The sequence below is a fragment of the Melozone crissalis genome, unplaced genomic scaffold (genome assembly GCF_028551555.1).
Source record: "Melozone crissalis strain CALT ecotype California unplaced genomic scaffold, PUWL_Pcris_2 ptg000041l_1, whole genome shotgun sequence".
NCBI classification, from domain to species: Eukaryota; Metazoa; Chordata; class Aves; order Passeriformes; family Passerellidae; genus Melozone; species Melozone crissalis.
The window spans coordinates 2,668,415-2,684,827 of record NW_026535819.1 but is presented as its reverse complement, the minus strand read 5'-3'; the positions used below and the strand labels follow the sequence as shown (position 1 = coordinate 2,684,827).

Sequence of the window (16,413 nt, the reverse complement as noted above, 5' to 3'; positions counted from 1 at the left end):
AACCTTTCCTGTTTTTCTGGGAATGATCTGTGTGAGGAAAGTGAAGTTTTTGGTGTTTGAAACAGCTTAATCAGAGCAGGTTTAGGTGCAATATTAGGAAGAAATCCTTCCCCATGAAAGTGAAGAGGCTCTGGCACAGTTGCTCAGAGAAATTGTGGCTGTCCCATCCCTGGAAGTGTCCAGGGTCAGGCTGGGCAGGGCTCGGAGCCTGTAGAAGGTGTCTGTATCCATGGCAGAGGCTGCAAACTGGGTGAGCTTAAGGTCCCTACCACCCCCGGTGATCAAAATGTTCAAAATTGAAGCTTTAGGCTTAATACAGGCAACTTGTAAGTTTCTTCCAGTGTACCACATTTATTTTTAAGCTGTTTTTTAAACGCCTCCTCCCTCCCGTGTCGCGACAGCCGCGACTCCCCGCGGGCGCTGCCGGGCGCTCCTCCGGCCGCCGGGGGGCGCTGCGGGCGGGGCGGGCCCAGCGCTGCCCGCGTTGCCACGGCCGGGCCGGGGCGGCCGCCGCGGGACCGACACCGGCACCGAAACGGGCACCGGCAGCGACGCTGCGACCACGCATACCGGCGAGGAGCCTGAGGAACCGGTAAGGCGCGGCCTGCAGCGGCGGGGAAGGGGCGGCCCCGGCGGGCAGGGGGCGCGGACGTTGTGAGGGCCGTGGCCCTCCCGCCCGCCCGGCCGGGGGATGCGGGCGGCGTCCCCTCGGTGCCGAACCCCAGCTCGGGGCTGCGGTCGCCGCGTGTTGCCTTCCCGGGGCCGGGGAAAGCTGGTCGGCGGGAGCCGCAGAATGACGAGGGGCTTCCCCCGTGGAGAAATGCACTCGGAGCCCGGTCCCGTACCCCAAAGTCACCCCCGGGGCGTTTTCTCGTTGAGCGGGGTTGGTGCAAGGCAGGGAAAGGCGGCGGCGATTTCCCCGTGCCTGTGGGATCGCTGGAAATTTCCTGGCCTCGGGCTGCGGGCTGGTCGTGCTGGTGACGCCTGTGTACAGCAAGGACAACGAGCTGTTGTGGTTTCTGTGCAGCTTAAATTCCCTCCCGTCGTAACAGGGCACGCTGCCTTTCCTTAAAGTAGGATGTACACAGCCGTGCAGGAGGTCTCTGCTCTGCTTTTGGGGTAAAAACCGGGAAAGAACAGTGATTTTCTAACAAGGTCACGTTAAGGTGCGAGTTGTGCTAGAGGGAGGTGCTGTAAGGAGATGCTTTCTGATCGGGGAGTAATTTGCAGCTCAATAACTTTTCATTCTTTCATCTTTCTCCTGGGGGAATCCAGGTTCCCCACGTCTTGGAATTTTGCAGACAATGCCTCTGCCTGCACATTCACCTGCCCTTCATTCCCAGCTAAAGGCTGAGCTATCTGCCATTCCCATGCCTTGCTGGCTGAGTAAAGCCCTGTGAAACCCACAGGGTGATAAAGGGAAGGAAACTATGCTTTGAGGAACTTTCCATCTGGAGCAGCTGGTACCTGGGGCACAATGAGTACCCCAAATGGGTTTCCGCAGCACTCGAGGGTGTGTCTTACCCGGAGCATGGAGGGTGGAGCGGTACAGGACCTGCAGGCAAAAAAAGCTGGAAAAGCGGCCAAAAAGGAGGCTGGAGGCGATGGGGCACCTCCGAAAATAGGCACGCCCATAAGCGAGACCTTTAAACTGCCAGAAGACCTCAAAGCTAATATCAAAATGAAATCGATCACTCCAAGGCCCCCTCGGAAGCCCCGGCTGGAACGTGCTGCATCCCTGGATGAGAAGAGCTGGAGGAAGTGGAGACGCTTTAGGACGAGCCAGGAAAGTCTGACCGATCCCAACGAGACGAGCTCCTCGAACGGTTCCCTGCAGGAAGCGTCGCCCAGCCCTCCCAGCAGGGGCAGGGCCAGCCCCTGCAATCCCTGCGGCCAGCAGGAATCCTTGCACAGCTCACCGGACGCCTTGGAAGCCAGCCCCGGAGGGAAGAGCAGGGGAGGCGCCTCGGACCTGGGCAAACGCGCCTCCGAGATCTCCAGTGCCTTTGGGGGGCTCCTGCGGGGCAAGGGGTTCGCGGGGGGCAAACCCCGGCTCTCCCAAATCATGCCGGCCCGCCCGCTGCCCCCCATGGAGCTCAACGTGGCCTCGCACTCGCTGAGGACAGCTAATAGGATCGACTCGGATTGCCTGGATTACCGGCTTTATTCTCAGCACAAGTTCGGCAGGGTGAGCAGCAGCCTCAGCGACTCCCGGCTGCAGGGCAATGGGACTCTCTGTGACAGCTGCTCCACGGACTCCATGAAATCCACCTTCAGCGTGCTCACCCCCATCCGAGCCAAGGATGTGCGCAGCAGGTAGGGCTCCCCCAGGTTCCTCTGCTTTTGGGGTGTCGGCAGGGAGGAGAATCCTTCTGGGCAGGGAGCTTGTGAGCTCAAAAGCCACTCTGTGTTATTGAACCCGCTGTGGAGAGAGCTGGAAAATGAAGAGATCAGTATGAATATTCTTCGTTTGCTCCTTTTAGCTGAGTATTTTCATAAATACATATGAGTATTTTCATAGATTTTATATAAATATATATATATATTTATATATATATAAATATACTTAAATACATATTATAATAAATATATTATTATTTTATTATATTATATATTATTATATATAATAATAAATATATATAAATAAAAATATAAGTATTTGTATATTATTCTCATAGATATATAATATAATATTCTCATAAATATAAAAATATAATATATTTTTATATTCTATAAAATATATATTTTAAATCATATATTTTATATATAAATATATGCATATTATATGTTTGTATATTTATTCTCATAAATACATATGGGTCTGGTTTGCTGTCAGTTTGCTTGTAATATTAACATAATCTGGTTTGAGAATTAAAAAGTGGTGGCTGTGCATGCCAGCAGTTGGGAAAACTGTTTTTCAGAAAAATCTAAAAGTACATCAGGCTTGAGCTAAAATGGTAAACTACAGGAAAAAAATAGCACCAGATATTTTAAACTGAGATTGTCATGCAGCATTATCACAGTCCTGTGAGATGCTGAGCAGAGGTTGCACTTGTTTGGTTTCTGGCAGGAACAAATTTATGTGCTGGGAACTACTCCAGTATCCCGCAGGAGCTGCTCTGCAGGAGGGAAAAACCCAATCATTGATCCAGAGCGTGGGAGTCTGTAGTAGAGGGGAAAGAATTCTGAGATAAATGAAAGTGTTACTAGCTGGTAAAAAAGCCCCAAAGATAGATTGTTACTTGTTTGCCACGAGGGTTTTCTTTCCCATTCCTCCTTAAAGCACCTGGAGCCAGCTGGGTTGCCCAGAACTCCCTGACATTATTCTCTCATCATTATTTGCAGAGCTTAAGCAAGATTAAAAATGCTTATTCAACATGCAGTCCCTGTGCCAGCATCCCTCACCTATGTCCTTCAGAGAGGCAGGTACTGTGGGATGCATCTGCCCTTCCCAAAGGGGATTTTGGGACCTCAGGCTCAATAAATTATTTTCTGGAAGCTGATTTGATGAGCTGAATTGAAGGAAGGATGTGAGTTTTTGGTTAGGAGAAACCTGATGCCAGAACACTGGGAATGGTGGAGCTGTTTTTATGTTTGAAGTAAACTGAGCTGCTTCAGGGTGCTCAAATTTAATGGAATCACAGAATGGTTTGGGTGTAAGGGACCTCAAAGCTCATCCAGTGCCACCCCTGCCATGGCAGGGACACTTTCCACTGTCCCAGGGTGCTCCAAGCCCTGTCCAGCCTGGCCTTGGATATTTCCAGGGGTCCAGGGGCAGCCACAGCTGCTCTGGGCACCCTGAGGTTGTCAAACCAATTTCTTTGTTCTGTATTTGGATGAGTTTTGTGGGGCTGAAGACTTTGGATGGCTTCAGCCTTCTCATCACAGAGCTTGAGCAGCATCAGCCTCACCATCACCCTCATGTCCTGGCTTTGGAAGGAACTTCAGACAAGCAGAACAATTTATAAATATTAAATTCCTTCTTAAAGTTATATTCTTGATTACTTCAAGATTCAAACATTCCACATCAATATCCCAGCTGCCCTGCCCTTTCCTTTTTCCAAAAAGATGCTCATTTTTGTGTCTTCTGTCCACAGGAGCTATTTGGAAGGCAGCCTTCTGGCAAGTGGTGCCTTAATGGGAGCAGAAGAACTCAGCAGATATTTCCCTAATCGGAGTATGGGAATCTTTGTGGCCACCTGGAACATGCAGGGCCAGAAGGTAAATGAGCAGGTCCTTTGGCAGTAAAGTTACCCCAGCTCTACTGAGAGGACTGGGGTGATGCTTTTCTGTTCAAGGCTATGTTCCTTGTCAGTCATCTTTGTCAAATTACAAGGTATTTTTGTAGTAAATACTTGCATAACTAATACTGCTTTTCTTTTCTTCCCTTTTGTTTTAAATTTCTTGTGTAATAGGAACTTCCAGTGAATCTGGATGACTTCTTATTGCCAACAGATCCAGACTTTGCCCAGGACATGTATGTCATTGGGGTTCAAGAAGGCTGTCCAGACAGGTAGCAAAAACAATGTAATGAACCATCTTCTTCTATTGTTAACTAATCATTTTGCTTTGAATTAGACTAGAAATAGTCTCTGTTGTATTCATAATATTTTCAATAATCAATCTATTTAACAAGACTGAATTCTATTGCATGAGCACCAGTGGAAATGGGATTTGGAGGAGATCTGTATATCATAAAATCCCAGAATGGTTTGGGTTGGAAAGGACATTAAAGCTCATCCAGTGCCAGCCCCTGCCATGGGCAGGGACACCTTGCACTAGACCAGGGTGCTCTAACGTGGCCTTGGACACTCCCAGGGATGGAATAACTTCTCTGTGCATACAGAATTTCATCCTGATGGCAGAGCTGTGCTGATTTCTGTGGCACCGCAGTTGAGTGCAGGGAGGTTTAGCTCGTGCCTTGATGCTGTGTGTGAGAGGGATTGCTCTGAGGCTGACCTGCTCTCCTGGCTGTTGCTGTCTCTGTGCTGGCTGTGTGGTGCAGCTGTTGCTCTGTCCTGCAGGAGGGAGTGGGAGATCCGGCTGCAGGAGACGCTGGGCCCGCACTACGTCCTGCTGCACTCGGCCGCGCACGGCGTGCTCTACATGTCCGTCTTCATCCGCAGGGACCTCATCTGGTTCTGCTCAGGTGTGTGCCAGCCTGTGCCCTGCCCTTCCTCCCTCTCCTAACCCCCCTTCTCACTGCCAGAAGCGTTTCAGTAACACCATCTTCTTTTCCTCCTTGCAGAAGTGGAGTATGCCACGGTGACAACTCGAATCGTGTCTCAGATCAAAACCAAGGGGGCTCTGGGAATCAGCTTCACCTTTTTTGGCACCTCCTTTCTCTTCATCACCTCCCACTTCACGTGTGAGACATTTGCAATCTTGCTACGGGTGTCCTGGTTGAGGGAGGAGGGGAGGGAGCTGTACAGAGGTGAAAAAGCAGCTCAGGCTGGAGCCAAAGCTCAGGATTGCTAAGCTGAGAAGGATAAGGGAGGAGGTTTGCTTGGTAACAAACTTACAAAAGAACTGTGTTTATAGAAACAGAAATGAACTCTGCACCGTTGTGTCCCTTTTCCCACTTTCTGCCATCATTATTCAGTGCAGACACTCCCAGAGTGTCACATGTTATGTGTGGAAAATGTCTGATACCCTTTGGAAGCTCCTGGTATAACCAGAAATGATCATTGCATGAAAATGATTCCCTGTTGGCAGTAATGGGGTTTCTGTCTTGCAGCTGGGGACAGTAAAGTGAATGAGAGGAAACTGGACTACAATAAAACCATTCAAGCCCTTACACTTCCCAAGAATGTTCCAGACACAAACCCATATCGATCCAGCTCCAGTAAGTGTGAAACCATGAGCAGGGGGAGCGCAGCTCAGCAGAGTCTGGGCATTGTCTCTCAGTCTGCACTGGGAAAGAGACAAGCAGAGTGATGATTTGAGACTGTGTGAAAAGAAACTACAGCTCTTTTTGTGTGAGGATGGTTATTACTCCCATGATTTTTTTTTTCCTTGAAATTGGGAATTTGAAAAAAAGAATTGAAATGGAAGAGAGAAAATTCAAAAGGGAATTTTTACATTATGTATTTTTTTAGCAATTATTTTGGTTTAATTATTATTAATATTACAGATGTGTTTCACTTTCCAGAACAATTAGGAATTACTTTATTTCAAATTTAAGAGAATAAACCTTATGTCACTTTGCATGTACACAGGTCAGAGCATTGTCTGCCAAAGTCCATTATTGTTTCCTAGTACTGTGCTGACAACTTGATACCTAGATAGATAATTAGGTCCTTCTACTAGGAAATTTAATATGCTCTTTATCTGCAGTGTAGCATTAGCTTTTTGTGTTCCCTCTGGTGTTAGGTTCTATAGATAGTTTGGTCCCTTTTCAGCTTTTTCTTTGGTTTTTAACATTTCTGTTCTGTTTTCTCCTGGTTTGTTAATTCCCATATTCAGTGGTGATCACAGATAGAAAACATATTCAATATCACACCTCCAGGTAGTGAAAAGAAAGAATTTCTTCCTCAAACACATCCAGCAGCATCCATTGAACCTTGTGCTGTGAATTTGCAGGTGATGTCACAACTCGGTTCGATGAAGTTTTCTGGTTTGGGGACTTCAACTTCCGGCTGAACAAGGATCGGGAGACGGTGGATTCCATCCTGAACCAGAACCCCAACACAGACGTGTCCAAGCTCCTGGTGTACGACCAGCTGACCAGTGAGATGAGTCGGGGTGAGGGACAGCAGCTGTTATCTCCCTCCTCTCCAGAAACAAAGATACCTGCACACAGGAGTAATGGCAGCCCAGTCCCCAATTCCTAGAGACTTTTTTTGATTTAAGTTCCCTGAAGAAGGGAGTCAGCAGCTGTCAAGTACAGTGGCAGTGTGTCAAGGGACCTGTTGCTGTAGCACTTTGTTCTGTTTAATGTAACCTCCCAAGCCATTTGCTGCTGTTTCATCTGACTCCTCCATAACCTGGGCATCTTTCTGTCCCAGTGTCCAGGGAATTTAGATTTGAACAGCATTTGCAAAGCAGCACAAGCTTTCAAAGCACAAGCTTTGGAAGGGGAATTCTTTGTTTAATTGACCACTGACTAAACAGACACTGGCTATTTTTTATCCTCTCCATGTCAGAATTGGAGCTTGCTCCCTTTCTGGAGCCCAGGTTTTTCTGGGCTGTACATGGCTGTTGTTTCTAGCCAGCATTAGTAGACAGTTCTAAGGAGGGAGGATTTTGTTCATGCCATTCTCCCTTCCCTTCCAGGGTCTATTTTCAAAGGATTCCAAGAGGCTGCTATCCATTTCCGTCCTTCCTACAAGTTTGACATAGGAAAGGACAGCTATGACACCACCTCCAAGCAAAGGACACCCTCCTACACGGTAAGGGATGATTTCAGGAGTCAAAGGGGATTCAGTTGTGCTGAGATTTGTTGCTTAAGGGCAGCTGGGACTTGTGGAAGAAAGGATTGTAGAATCTGTGAGCACAGGGAGAGTTTGGCACAGGCTGTTAACCTTATTTTCCCTGCCTTACATCTGTGTGAGTGGGCTCAGAGCTGGCACAGAACTGTTGGGTTCAGACAATGAATGGATCCCCATCCAAGGCCACATTAATTTCACCAAGTGGAGGGTGATGAATGAATGGATTTGTCTCTTGTGCAGCAGTGCTGCTCTCCAGGGTGGGTGATGTGCAGTCACCCTCCCTGTCCCCTCTCCCCCCCTCCAGGACCGGGTCGTGTTCCGCAGCCGCTACAAGGACGACATCCAGGCTGTCAAATACTCCTCTTGTCCTGTCATCAAAACCTCAGACCACCGACCTGTGTTTGCCTTGTTTCGTGTCAAAGTGAGGCCTGGCAGAGACAAGTGAGTACCTCCTGCAGCTCCCCATGCCTGATTGCTCCAGTGACCCCGAGGAGATCCTCCTGTGTCTGTCCCTGCAGCCTGGTTGGGTTTTACCCAGTACATGCTGGTGGCCAGAGCAGTAAGAGCTTAAACCTTGCCCTGACAGCTGAAATCCCTGCTGCCAGGTCTCTTAATCCTTCTGAGGGGGATAAATGGAGCCCACTGGAATTGAATGTAAATCTGTGTTTTATCTGAGATGCAGCTCTTTGTTTTCCCTATCAGCATGGGCAGCTTTCCTCTTCTCTTCCTCTTCCCCTGTTTAGGATCAGTTCTGTTTTCTTTCCCCAGTGGTGGCTGCAGTTCAGCATAGCTGGATGTCAGTGGAGTATTTTGAGATCTTCCCAAGTTCTTAATGTCCTGCATAGGCTGTTGAAGGCTGTTGTATTAGTAGAACTCCTTAGGAAATTTGGTTTGGAATAATTCTGCATTTTGTAAGTAACATGGTCAGGGATTTCAAGACCTGAATATCTAAAAAAGTGATTTCTCAAAGTATTTGATCAGCAGTGCAATTACAATGGGAATTTTTGTTTCTGGGTGTTAAATACCCATTAAATAGCAGTGTGTGATGGGCTGCTGAGGTTTCCTCTCTAAAACAGACCACGGTAAGAATTATTGAGATGAACCACACCAGGGAGTACACCAAGCTAGCAGTAACCTGGTGTAGCTTTTCAAATGAGTGGGTTTTAATCCAGAGTCATTAAGAAAGTCCTTTATATATAAAAGCAGGTGAGTTCATGCTAAAATTTAAAGTACATTTCCCTTTTACAACCAGCATTTAAAGTATTGTGAAAAACCTTAACTTGTTGCTGTGGAAGAACAACTCTTGTTTCTCCCACAGCAGTTGCTGAATGCCTTAAGAAAGTAAAAATCAGATTTGTGGCCTTTGTTGTATGAAGTAGTAGGGAAATGCTGGGCAAACAAGAACGTGTTTCTGCCCTGACCTGCTGGCTTGTGTTCCTGTTGCAGCATCCCCCTGGCTGCAGGGCTGTTTGACAGAGATCTGTATTTAATCGGAATAAGGAGGCGGGCCACAAGGGAGCTTCTGAGACTCCGGGAGCAAAAGGACCAAAGATCCAGCAGCATATGTAGCATTTCTTGAGCTGAAAGCTCTGCAGTGCTTGTGGTAGAGGTGCCCCAAAAGAGGATTTCAGACCATGGCAAACTCTGCAGGGAATTGTCTGCATAAGCACCTCTGGCAGTTGCTGTGGCTTGTGAAGAATGTCTTAAACCTCATCCTGGATTCATTTGCATGAGCTAATCCATGTAGCTCAAGTGCTTCTGCCTAAGAAAAGGAGTCAGTTCTTTAAGACATCCATCCCAACTGGTGTAATTGGTTTATTTTTAACCAGACTATCTTAGGAAGCCACTGGGTGCAGCCCCTCGGTTCCCCTCCATGCAGGGGCACAGCTGCTGCAACTGCATCACCCAGAGGGGCCCTAAGAGAAGCCTGCAGAAGAGTGAATTCTTCATTTGTCTCTTTGGTTTGGTCAGGGTAACTTCCATCCAGTGTGGGGTTGGGTTTGCTCCTTCTCTGTAGCCAAGTGTTGGTGTTGTGTACAGGCAGTAACAGGGACCAGTTCATGGCAGTTGTGTGTGTGGATGGTGCTCCTGTGTTGGGCTTTTTGGGTCCTCTACAGCAAATTGTTTGTGAATGTACTCCTGTACATTGAAGTGTAGAAACATTGCCTTTCAATAATTGTTCTATAGGCCTTCTGTTACTAAGGGGGTAAATACCAAACTCTCAGGCCATATATTTGTCTGCTGAGACTGCTTGAAGTCATCCCTTCCTGAACTCACTTGTCCTGCCCAGGGCTGATTAAGCACTACCTGCCTTCAGCAGCAGGAGCTGGAATTTATCTGAGAACAGGCACTGTGTGATGCTTCACCAAAGTGATGCAAGTGAGTGCACCAGGGAGGTTTGCAGAGCAACTGCAGCCACTCAGCTCCACACAGCTCCATTACCTCCAATCACAGTCAATTCCTTTTGGCTTTATTTTTCCGGATCAGTAAACTGTGAATAACTTGCTATTTCTGAGGTAGTGTTGTCTTAAGGCTATATATACTGCAAGGACCAGTATGGCACTGGTAAAATGTTAAGTACAGCTAATAATTAAGAACTCCTCATGGGCACAGATGGGATCATTAATCACTTTAGGACCTAAAACATCATGCAAACACCTTGGAGGAAGTGCTGCTGACTATGCAACCTGTCCAAGACAGGCTCCTGTTCTGCGGTACATTTATGGCACTGACCTGTCTGTAGCCATCAGGTATTTGGATTTCCTTTCTTTTTAAAGGAATAAAAATAAATTAATGCAATACCTTAAGTGAGAACCAGCTTTTATTGTTGTCAGAACCAGGGTTCTTTGTGTGGTGTGTGTTTGGGTGACCTGGGCCATGTCTCCAGCTGGAAGGGTGGGACAGATTTCTCTGTAATTGTTTGCATTGAACAGAGCATGCTCCACTGGCCAGCTCAGGAAACCCTTGGCAGATGAATTTCAGAACTCTTACTACTTGCTCAGTTGTTCAGAGGTCTCTTTATTTCCTCACAAACATACACAACAACTGAACAGGACTTGCACACTGTGGGCTCTGCAGGAAGCAATGCAACATTGGAGTTGCATGAGGAAAGGATGGGGTAAAGCAGGTACCAGCAGCCTCACAGTGCTCTGCTCCCAGCTGCATTGCTCCTTAGCAAACACATCTAGCACTGAAGAGCTGCAGGGCAGCTGTCTTGTGTTTTTGAACCCATGTTTAAGGGGTTATATAAATCCAGTGTTTTATTCCTCTTTTGAGTCTCCATTTCTTTAGCATGTCACACGTGTGGCACTTGGCTTTCTGTGACGTGGTGTCAGTCAAGATTGTGTTTCTAAATGTTGTGATTTTGTTATCTTGACTTGCAGCTGAGCCACATCTCTGCTGTGAGACTGATTGTGTCTTCCTTTTGCAAGGCCTTAAGTCCATCTGGGTGACACTGAGGAAATGAGGCACGAGTTTAAGGTGCAGCAGCAGCAACTCCTTTAATAACTGTTTGTAAAGCAACTCTGGAGGAAAAGAACTTTTATTCTTTAGCACAGTTCATGTCCAAGTGAAAAACCTAAAGAATAGGATCAACCTCATTCTCAAGTAAGTGTCCATTATGTACAGTACCTCTGCAGAGGAACTCCACAGAAAATTGGTTCTGCCATGGGGCTGCTTTCCTTGGAACTCTGGCAAGATGATGAAGTTATTCCCAGGTGGGCGATTCCTTGTCAGATGGTGATGGATCCGTGATTTGTAACAAAATCTGGATTGCAGGAAACTTTCTGGCTAACTTCACAGGGACAGTAACTATTATTTTCCTAATTCAGTTTGACCAAGTCTTAGTTCACCTTGGCACCAGTTATAAATATTCTCTGAATTGAGACATGGAAGCCAAGCTGTTTAAGGGGCCACACATTCCTCAGGAAGGGCACAGTGAGGCCTCATGTGACAGCCCCACTTCCACTGCTGGGTGATGAAGAGGCAGTGACTGCTCAGAGATGTGCTTTCACTGTAGTGATGAACGTTTTGGCTTGCTCTGTTCTCCCCAAAGCCAAGAGAAAGGTGTCAACACCCATCTTCCCCTGTAACCTACTCAGAGGGTCAGACTCCTCCTCCAGGGGCAGCGCTGGCTCCTTACACGAGCTCTTCACACTCCAGTGCTCCAAAGCAGCTTTGCTCAGCTCCACGCTTGCACAGAATGCCTGGGAGCATTGGGGGCAGGGAGGGTGGTACAGCAACATGAGAATGAAAAAAAAACCACTAAAAAAGAAGGGATTTGAGGCTGGGAAGGAGGTGCTGCTCTCTCTATCGGAAGAGGCGGTAGAGCCGCGGGAGCCGCCCGTCCTTGCTGGAGAGCGCGGCCTGGATGTGCTCGTACGTGGGCAGGTCTGTCAGGTCCCCCAGGGCAGCCACTGCTGGCTTCTTGTGCAGCATCTTAGTCACCACCCTCTTGATATCGCTGGGTTTCACCTGACCTGCAGGCAGAGGAAAGGCAGAGCTGTGACACCTCCATTGCAAACAGCACAAAGCAGCTTTGGGCCCGTGCTCAGAAAACCAACTCGGTATCTTCTCTACCATGATTCTTGCTTTCCCTTCCTTCTGACCAAAATAAGCCCTGTGCTGTAATTGTGAAAGCAATTAAGCTCCGTTTGACATGTATTTCTGTAGTACTTTCAGAGGTAATTCATCAGTGCTACAAGAATATTTTAACTGTACCCACAGTTCCCTTGAGGCAAGGCAAAGCACTGGCTACTCACTGATGAGGTCACAGAGCTCATGAGGTAGCTTCCTTGTGTTTGTTGCCAAAACCTGCCTCCCCACATCTTCAAAGATCACTGGCCGAGACTCCAGGTTCATCATGAGCATGGACTTGAGCTGTGTCTTTGCTCTCTCAAGTTCTACCTGTGAATGAGCAGGAAATTAAAAAAAAAAAAATTAATTGCTGCTCGGTAGTACAAGGTAAGATGGAGGAGTTCTGCAGAAACCTCTCTCTGTGGATGCATTGCTAATGTTGCTGTATTCTTTTACAGAAATATATAACAAAATTATCTATAAAATCCATTCTAGCACAGTCAATGCAATGCATTCACAGGATCCCAGACTGGTTTGGGTTGGAAGGGACCTTAAAGCCCATCCAGTGCCAACCCCTGCCATGGGCAGGGACAGCTTCCACTGTCCCAGGGTGCTCCAAGCCCTGTCCAGCCTGGCCTTGGACACTTCCAGGGACTCTTTCAACTCAAAGACCATCTGCAAACTCAAATGTGCTGCTGACCTCTCCCACTGCTCCTGCCATGAGGATGAATTCCCTGGTGATGATTTCCACCATCTCCCGAACCTGGGGAAAGCAGATGATGGAGAGAAGATCAGAACAATGCTCTTTGTGTCCACAGAACCCTGGGACTGATGTGGGTACTGGGTAAGGACTCCTGTCTCTGAGCACAGGACTCTGTACCTGTTTTGGATCTGCACTGGCATGGATGCACAGCAGACCTGTGTCCTCATAGCTGTGGTGGTAAGAGGTGGCATTGTACATCCAGTGGTGCCTGTGAGTATAAAACAGTATTTTAAAATTTAAAACCCACAATTTACAACGTGAAAATTAAACATGGACGGTGAGCACCCTCCCAGTGCATTCTCAGGATTCTCAGCAGTGCAGTGAGAATTGTCAGTCCCTGCTTCTGACAGTTTATGGATGTGGCATCTACTCCCTTCTCTCCACTTGAATCCAGGAAAATACAGAGCCAATCCTGTTAATATTCCCTGATTAAAGCATGGATAGGGCTAGAAGAAGAAAACACAACTCCTGGTCATTTCTGCCCTTTACTTTCACCCTCTCAAAATCCCAACTGACACACCAGTCCCATGTTCCAAGCAGATTTACCTGATGTAAAACCTGGTGAGATTTGCTTTTTTCCAAGTAAAACTGCTACAGGATTGTTTCTGGCACCCCATAAACAGCAAGACAAACCCACCTGTTGAGCACATTGAGGTAGAGCCGGGTGAACATGCCCTTGCCAGGCCCTCCAGCTGAAAAAGAGCCACCACCTCCCATCATCATGTTCAGCACAGCAAAAGGAATGAAATCGTCCTCCTGCATTGCAACAACAAACCCAGGTCATGGCAGAGCCCTCGAAGCTCTGGGGTGAGTAAAGGGGAGGGAAAAACACAGCACAAGAGCAGTGGGAGGGGCAAAACCTTCAGCAAAGTGTTGTGGGAAATGCTGCTTGTTTTTATGGGCAGCAGCAAAAATGTCAATGTTTGTGGGGTGAGTCAGTGTTCCTGGGATGCTCCAAGGAACAGGTTTGTGTATTCCAAGTACAGGGCACACAAAAAAGGATTTTAGGTTAATACTTACTAAAAACGAGCAGCTTTCTAAGCCAATCATGATGTGGGTGAGCTCTGGGATGGGAGTAGGGCCCAGACTGACATCTGACATGTCTTTTTCAACCTGTGGCAAGGGCAGACAGATCACTAACACCAATTTTCACAGCTCTTGTACCCAGTTTGATATATTCCCAATAATCACCACACTACCCAATTTACAGCAGTCATGGCCAGTTTGAGGCTCATACTCATGAAATGTAACTTAAAAAAAAAGGAAATTCTGCAGAGAAATCAGCAAATCCCAGCAAGCAGCCACCTGCAGCACGTACCTTGATGATGCCTCCGGTGTACTGAGCCACAGACCTGTCCACAGCCCTGCCCTGCCCCGAGCCCCACACGGGCTGCACGCCCAGCAGGTGTTTCCTGGCACACTCCACCAGGTGCTCGTGCTCAATGCCCACCCCAGCCAGCACCATCCTGTCTGGGGTGTAGTAGCTGCTCAGGTAGGAGTGCAGCACGGCACGGTCGATTTTGTCCGTGTTCTCCACGGGGCAGAACCTGTTCAGCCCCACTGTGTTGTCTCTGAAGGCTGCCTAAAAGGGAACAGACACATTAAAGTCACAAACATTTTACTCTAAACCTCATTTTGCTTTGGAATTAAGCCCACATCTGAGAGAGGAAAATCTGCGAGTGTTTCAACTCAGTCACGTTTTGTCACCCACACCAACAAAGGGAAGTTACAAATAGAATTGTTTTGCAGTTTGGGTTAGAATCTTCCACATGTGGAGAATGCTGGATTTCAAAGGGAAGGGACAGCCAAATTCTCCCATCACAGAAATCAAATAACAGAAAATCTGGTTTTAGAACAGTCTAAAATAAACCCTGAAGCTGCCAAAACAAATGAGGAATGCAGCAGGGTGGAACTGCCAGTGTGTTACCGCGTGGATCATTTCTGTCAGCAGAGGCTCGGGGTCAGGTCTCATGTTCAGATCCTCCAGCTCAAACCTGATGGCCATTCGGGTCATCTCAATTTCTTCATCTGCAATGAGACAAAGCCAGGCATGGCAACCCCTACAGAAAACCCCCAGGTGCTGCAAGGTCACTTCAGAGAGAATCCTGAGCTCTCAGGAGCAAGCCATGAGGTGGAAATGGGGTTTTTGAGATAGAGGGTTGTGCTGCCAGACCTGATAACCTGGGCTGCAGGGTTACATCAGCCAGCAAGTTGACCACGGTGTCCAGGCCCCTGGCATCAGCAGACACTGCATACATGATGGTGTCCCTGCAACACACAACAGGTTCTGCACTGAGACATCACTTCTGAGTCACTCAGTGTCATCTCAGCATCAGGAAATCACAGATAAAGCTGTTCTAATCATTAAATGCTTCACAAATGAAAGAGATCTGAGTTTTATCATCCTTTCAGGCTCACTTTTGTAGCTTCCCAGCAGCCCAAACAAATGGATTTCTGCTGCTTGGGAACAAAAAGTGGCTTTTCCTGCCCTACACCAGGAAAAGAGATTAAAAGTGTTGTCAGTGCTACAACACCAGGTAAGAGCAGAAGGAGCAGAAGGATCAGCTCACCTCGATGCCTGGCAGTCACAAATGCCTCCGTGCTTCTCCAAGGTGAGGAGAATTTCATCTTTGCTGCCAAACTGAGCTGTGGACTAAGGAAGAAGATACCAGTGTTATTAATTAGTAAAACAATAACTGTTTATAACCCTTCAGAGTAACCCAGAGCATCTCTGACATTCTTTCAGTCCTAGAGTCTGATCACTACATGTCAGCCTTGGAGGTGAAACCACAAAGACTATTAAAATGTAATTACAGTCATGCTCATTAATAAACAATCAGGATTCTGTGACTTTATCGATGCTGTCACCACTAGGAGCGAGGAGCCCTGTGGCTCAGCCCTCCTTGGCTGCTCTGTGCAGATTTGGGGAGCCAGGGCAGCACTCACAGAGAACGCCAGCTTCTCCAAGAAGTGCGAGATACCACTGAGATATTTCGCTTCGTGTCTGGATCCCGAATTCACCAGAACTGCAGCAAAGAGAAGAACAAACCAGCGTGACTTTGACACCCGCGCTCCTCACAACCGGGTGACCCCGGCTGTCCCCGGCCCCGCCTGTACTCACCGCCCACGGTGCAGAACTGCCCGAATTTGTTCTGGGAGGCGACGCGCAGCCCGTTCTCCAGCACCGTCACCCGCGTCTCGAAGCGCTCCCGGCTCTCGGCCGCCGCGAACACGGCCTTGGGCACGCCGGGCAGCGGGCACGTCAGCGACACGCTGGGGTAGGCGCCGCCGCCGCTGTAGCTCCGGCCGGCCGCCAGCCCGCACCTGCGGCACACCGGGCACACCGTCAGGGCTGCGGGCGCGCCGCTCCGCCCGAGGCCGGTACCGAGCGCTGATCCCCCCCCAGAGCGGGTGCCGCCCGTCCCCCCGCTGTCCCCGCGCTGTCCCCCCGCTGTCCCCCCGCTGTCCCCGGCTCCGTGCCCTCCCCGCGCGGTGCCGGGCCCCGCTCACCGCCGGGCCGGGCCGCAGGCGCCGCGCCGCAGCCACGCCATGGCCGCCGCCATCTTGCCGCCACCGGGAGCGTGGGGTCAGGGGGCGGGGCCGCGGGTGGGCGCGGCGGCGGAGCGCGCGCGCTCATTGGTCCGC

General features: G+C 48.6%; 2 protein-coding genes across 2 annotated transcripts; one reads left to right on the top strand and one right to left on the bottom strand.

Moving 5' to 3' along the window:
• The first annotated feature begins 517 nt into the window (after positions 1-517).
• INPP5E (inositol polyphosphate-5-phosphatase E) lies at positions 518-10,237 on the top strand. The gene is made up of 11 exons (XM_054284445.1): positions 518-592; positions 1,276-2,316; positions 4,098-4,221; positions 4,416-4,513; positions 5,025-5,149; positions 5,249-5,368; positions 5,738-5,845; positions 6,583-6,744; positions 7,276-7,391; positions 7,735-7,871; positions 8,877-10,237. The coding sequence occupies exons 2-11, from the start codon at positions 1,478-1,480 to the stop codon at positions 9,007-9,009; spliced, it is 1,962 nt and encodes a 653-aa protein (XP_054140420.1). The 5' UTR covers positions 518-592; positions 1,276-1,477; the 3' UTR covers positions 9,010-10,237.
• Positions 10,238-10,287: 50 nt separating this feature from the next.
• Positions 10,288-16,331, bottom strand: PMPCA (peptidase, mitochondrial processing subunit alpha). Its single transcript, XM_054284493.1, has 13 exons — positions 16,279-16,331; positions 15,890-16,092; positions 15,715-15,794; positions 15,339-15,421; positions 14,942-15,036; positions 14,696-14,796; positions 14,087-14,350; positions 13,789-13,881; positions 13,406-13,524; positions 12,886-12,976; positions 12,706-12,768; positions 12,191-12,335; positions 10,288-11,908 (listed from the first exon to the last, which is right to left on the bottom strand). Exons 1-13 carry the CDS (start codon positions 16,329-16,331, stop codon positions 11,739-11,741), a joined length of 1,560 nt encoding a protein of 519 aa, XP_054140468.1. The 3' UTR covers positions 10,288-11,738.
• Between the last annotated feature and the right edge of the window lie 82 nt (positions 16,332-16,413).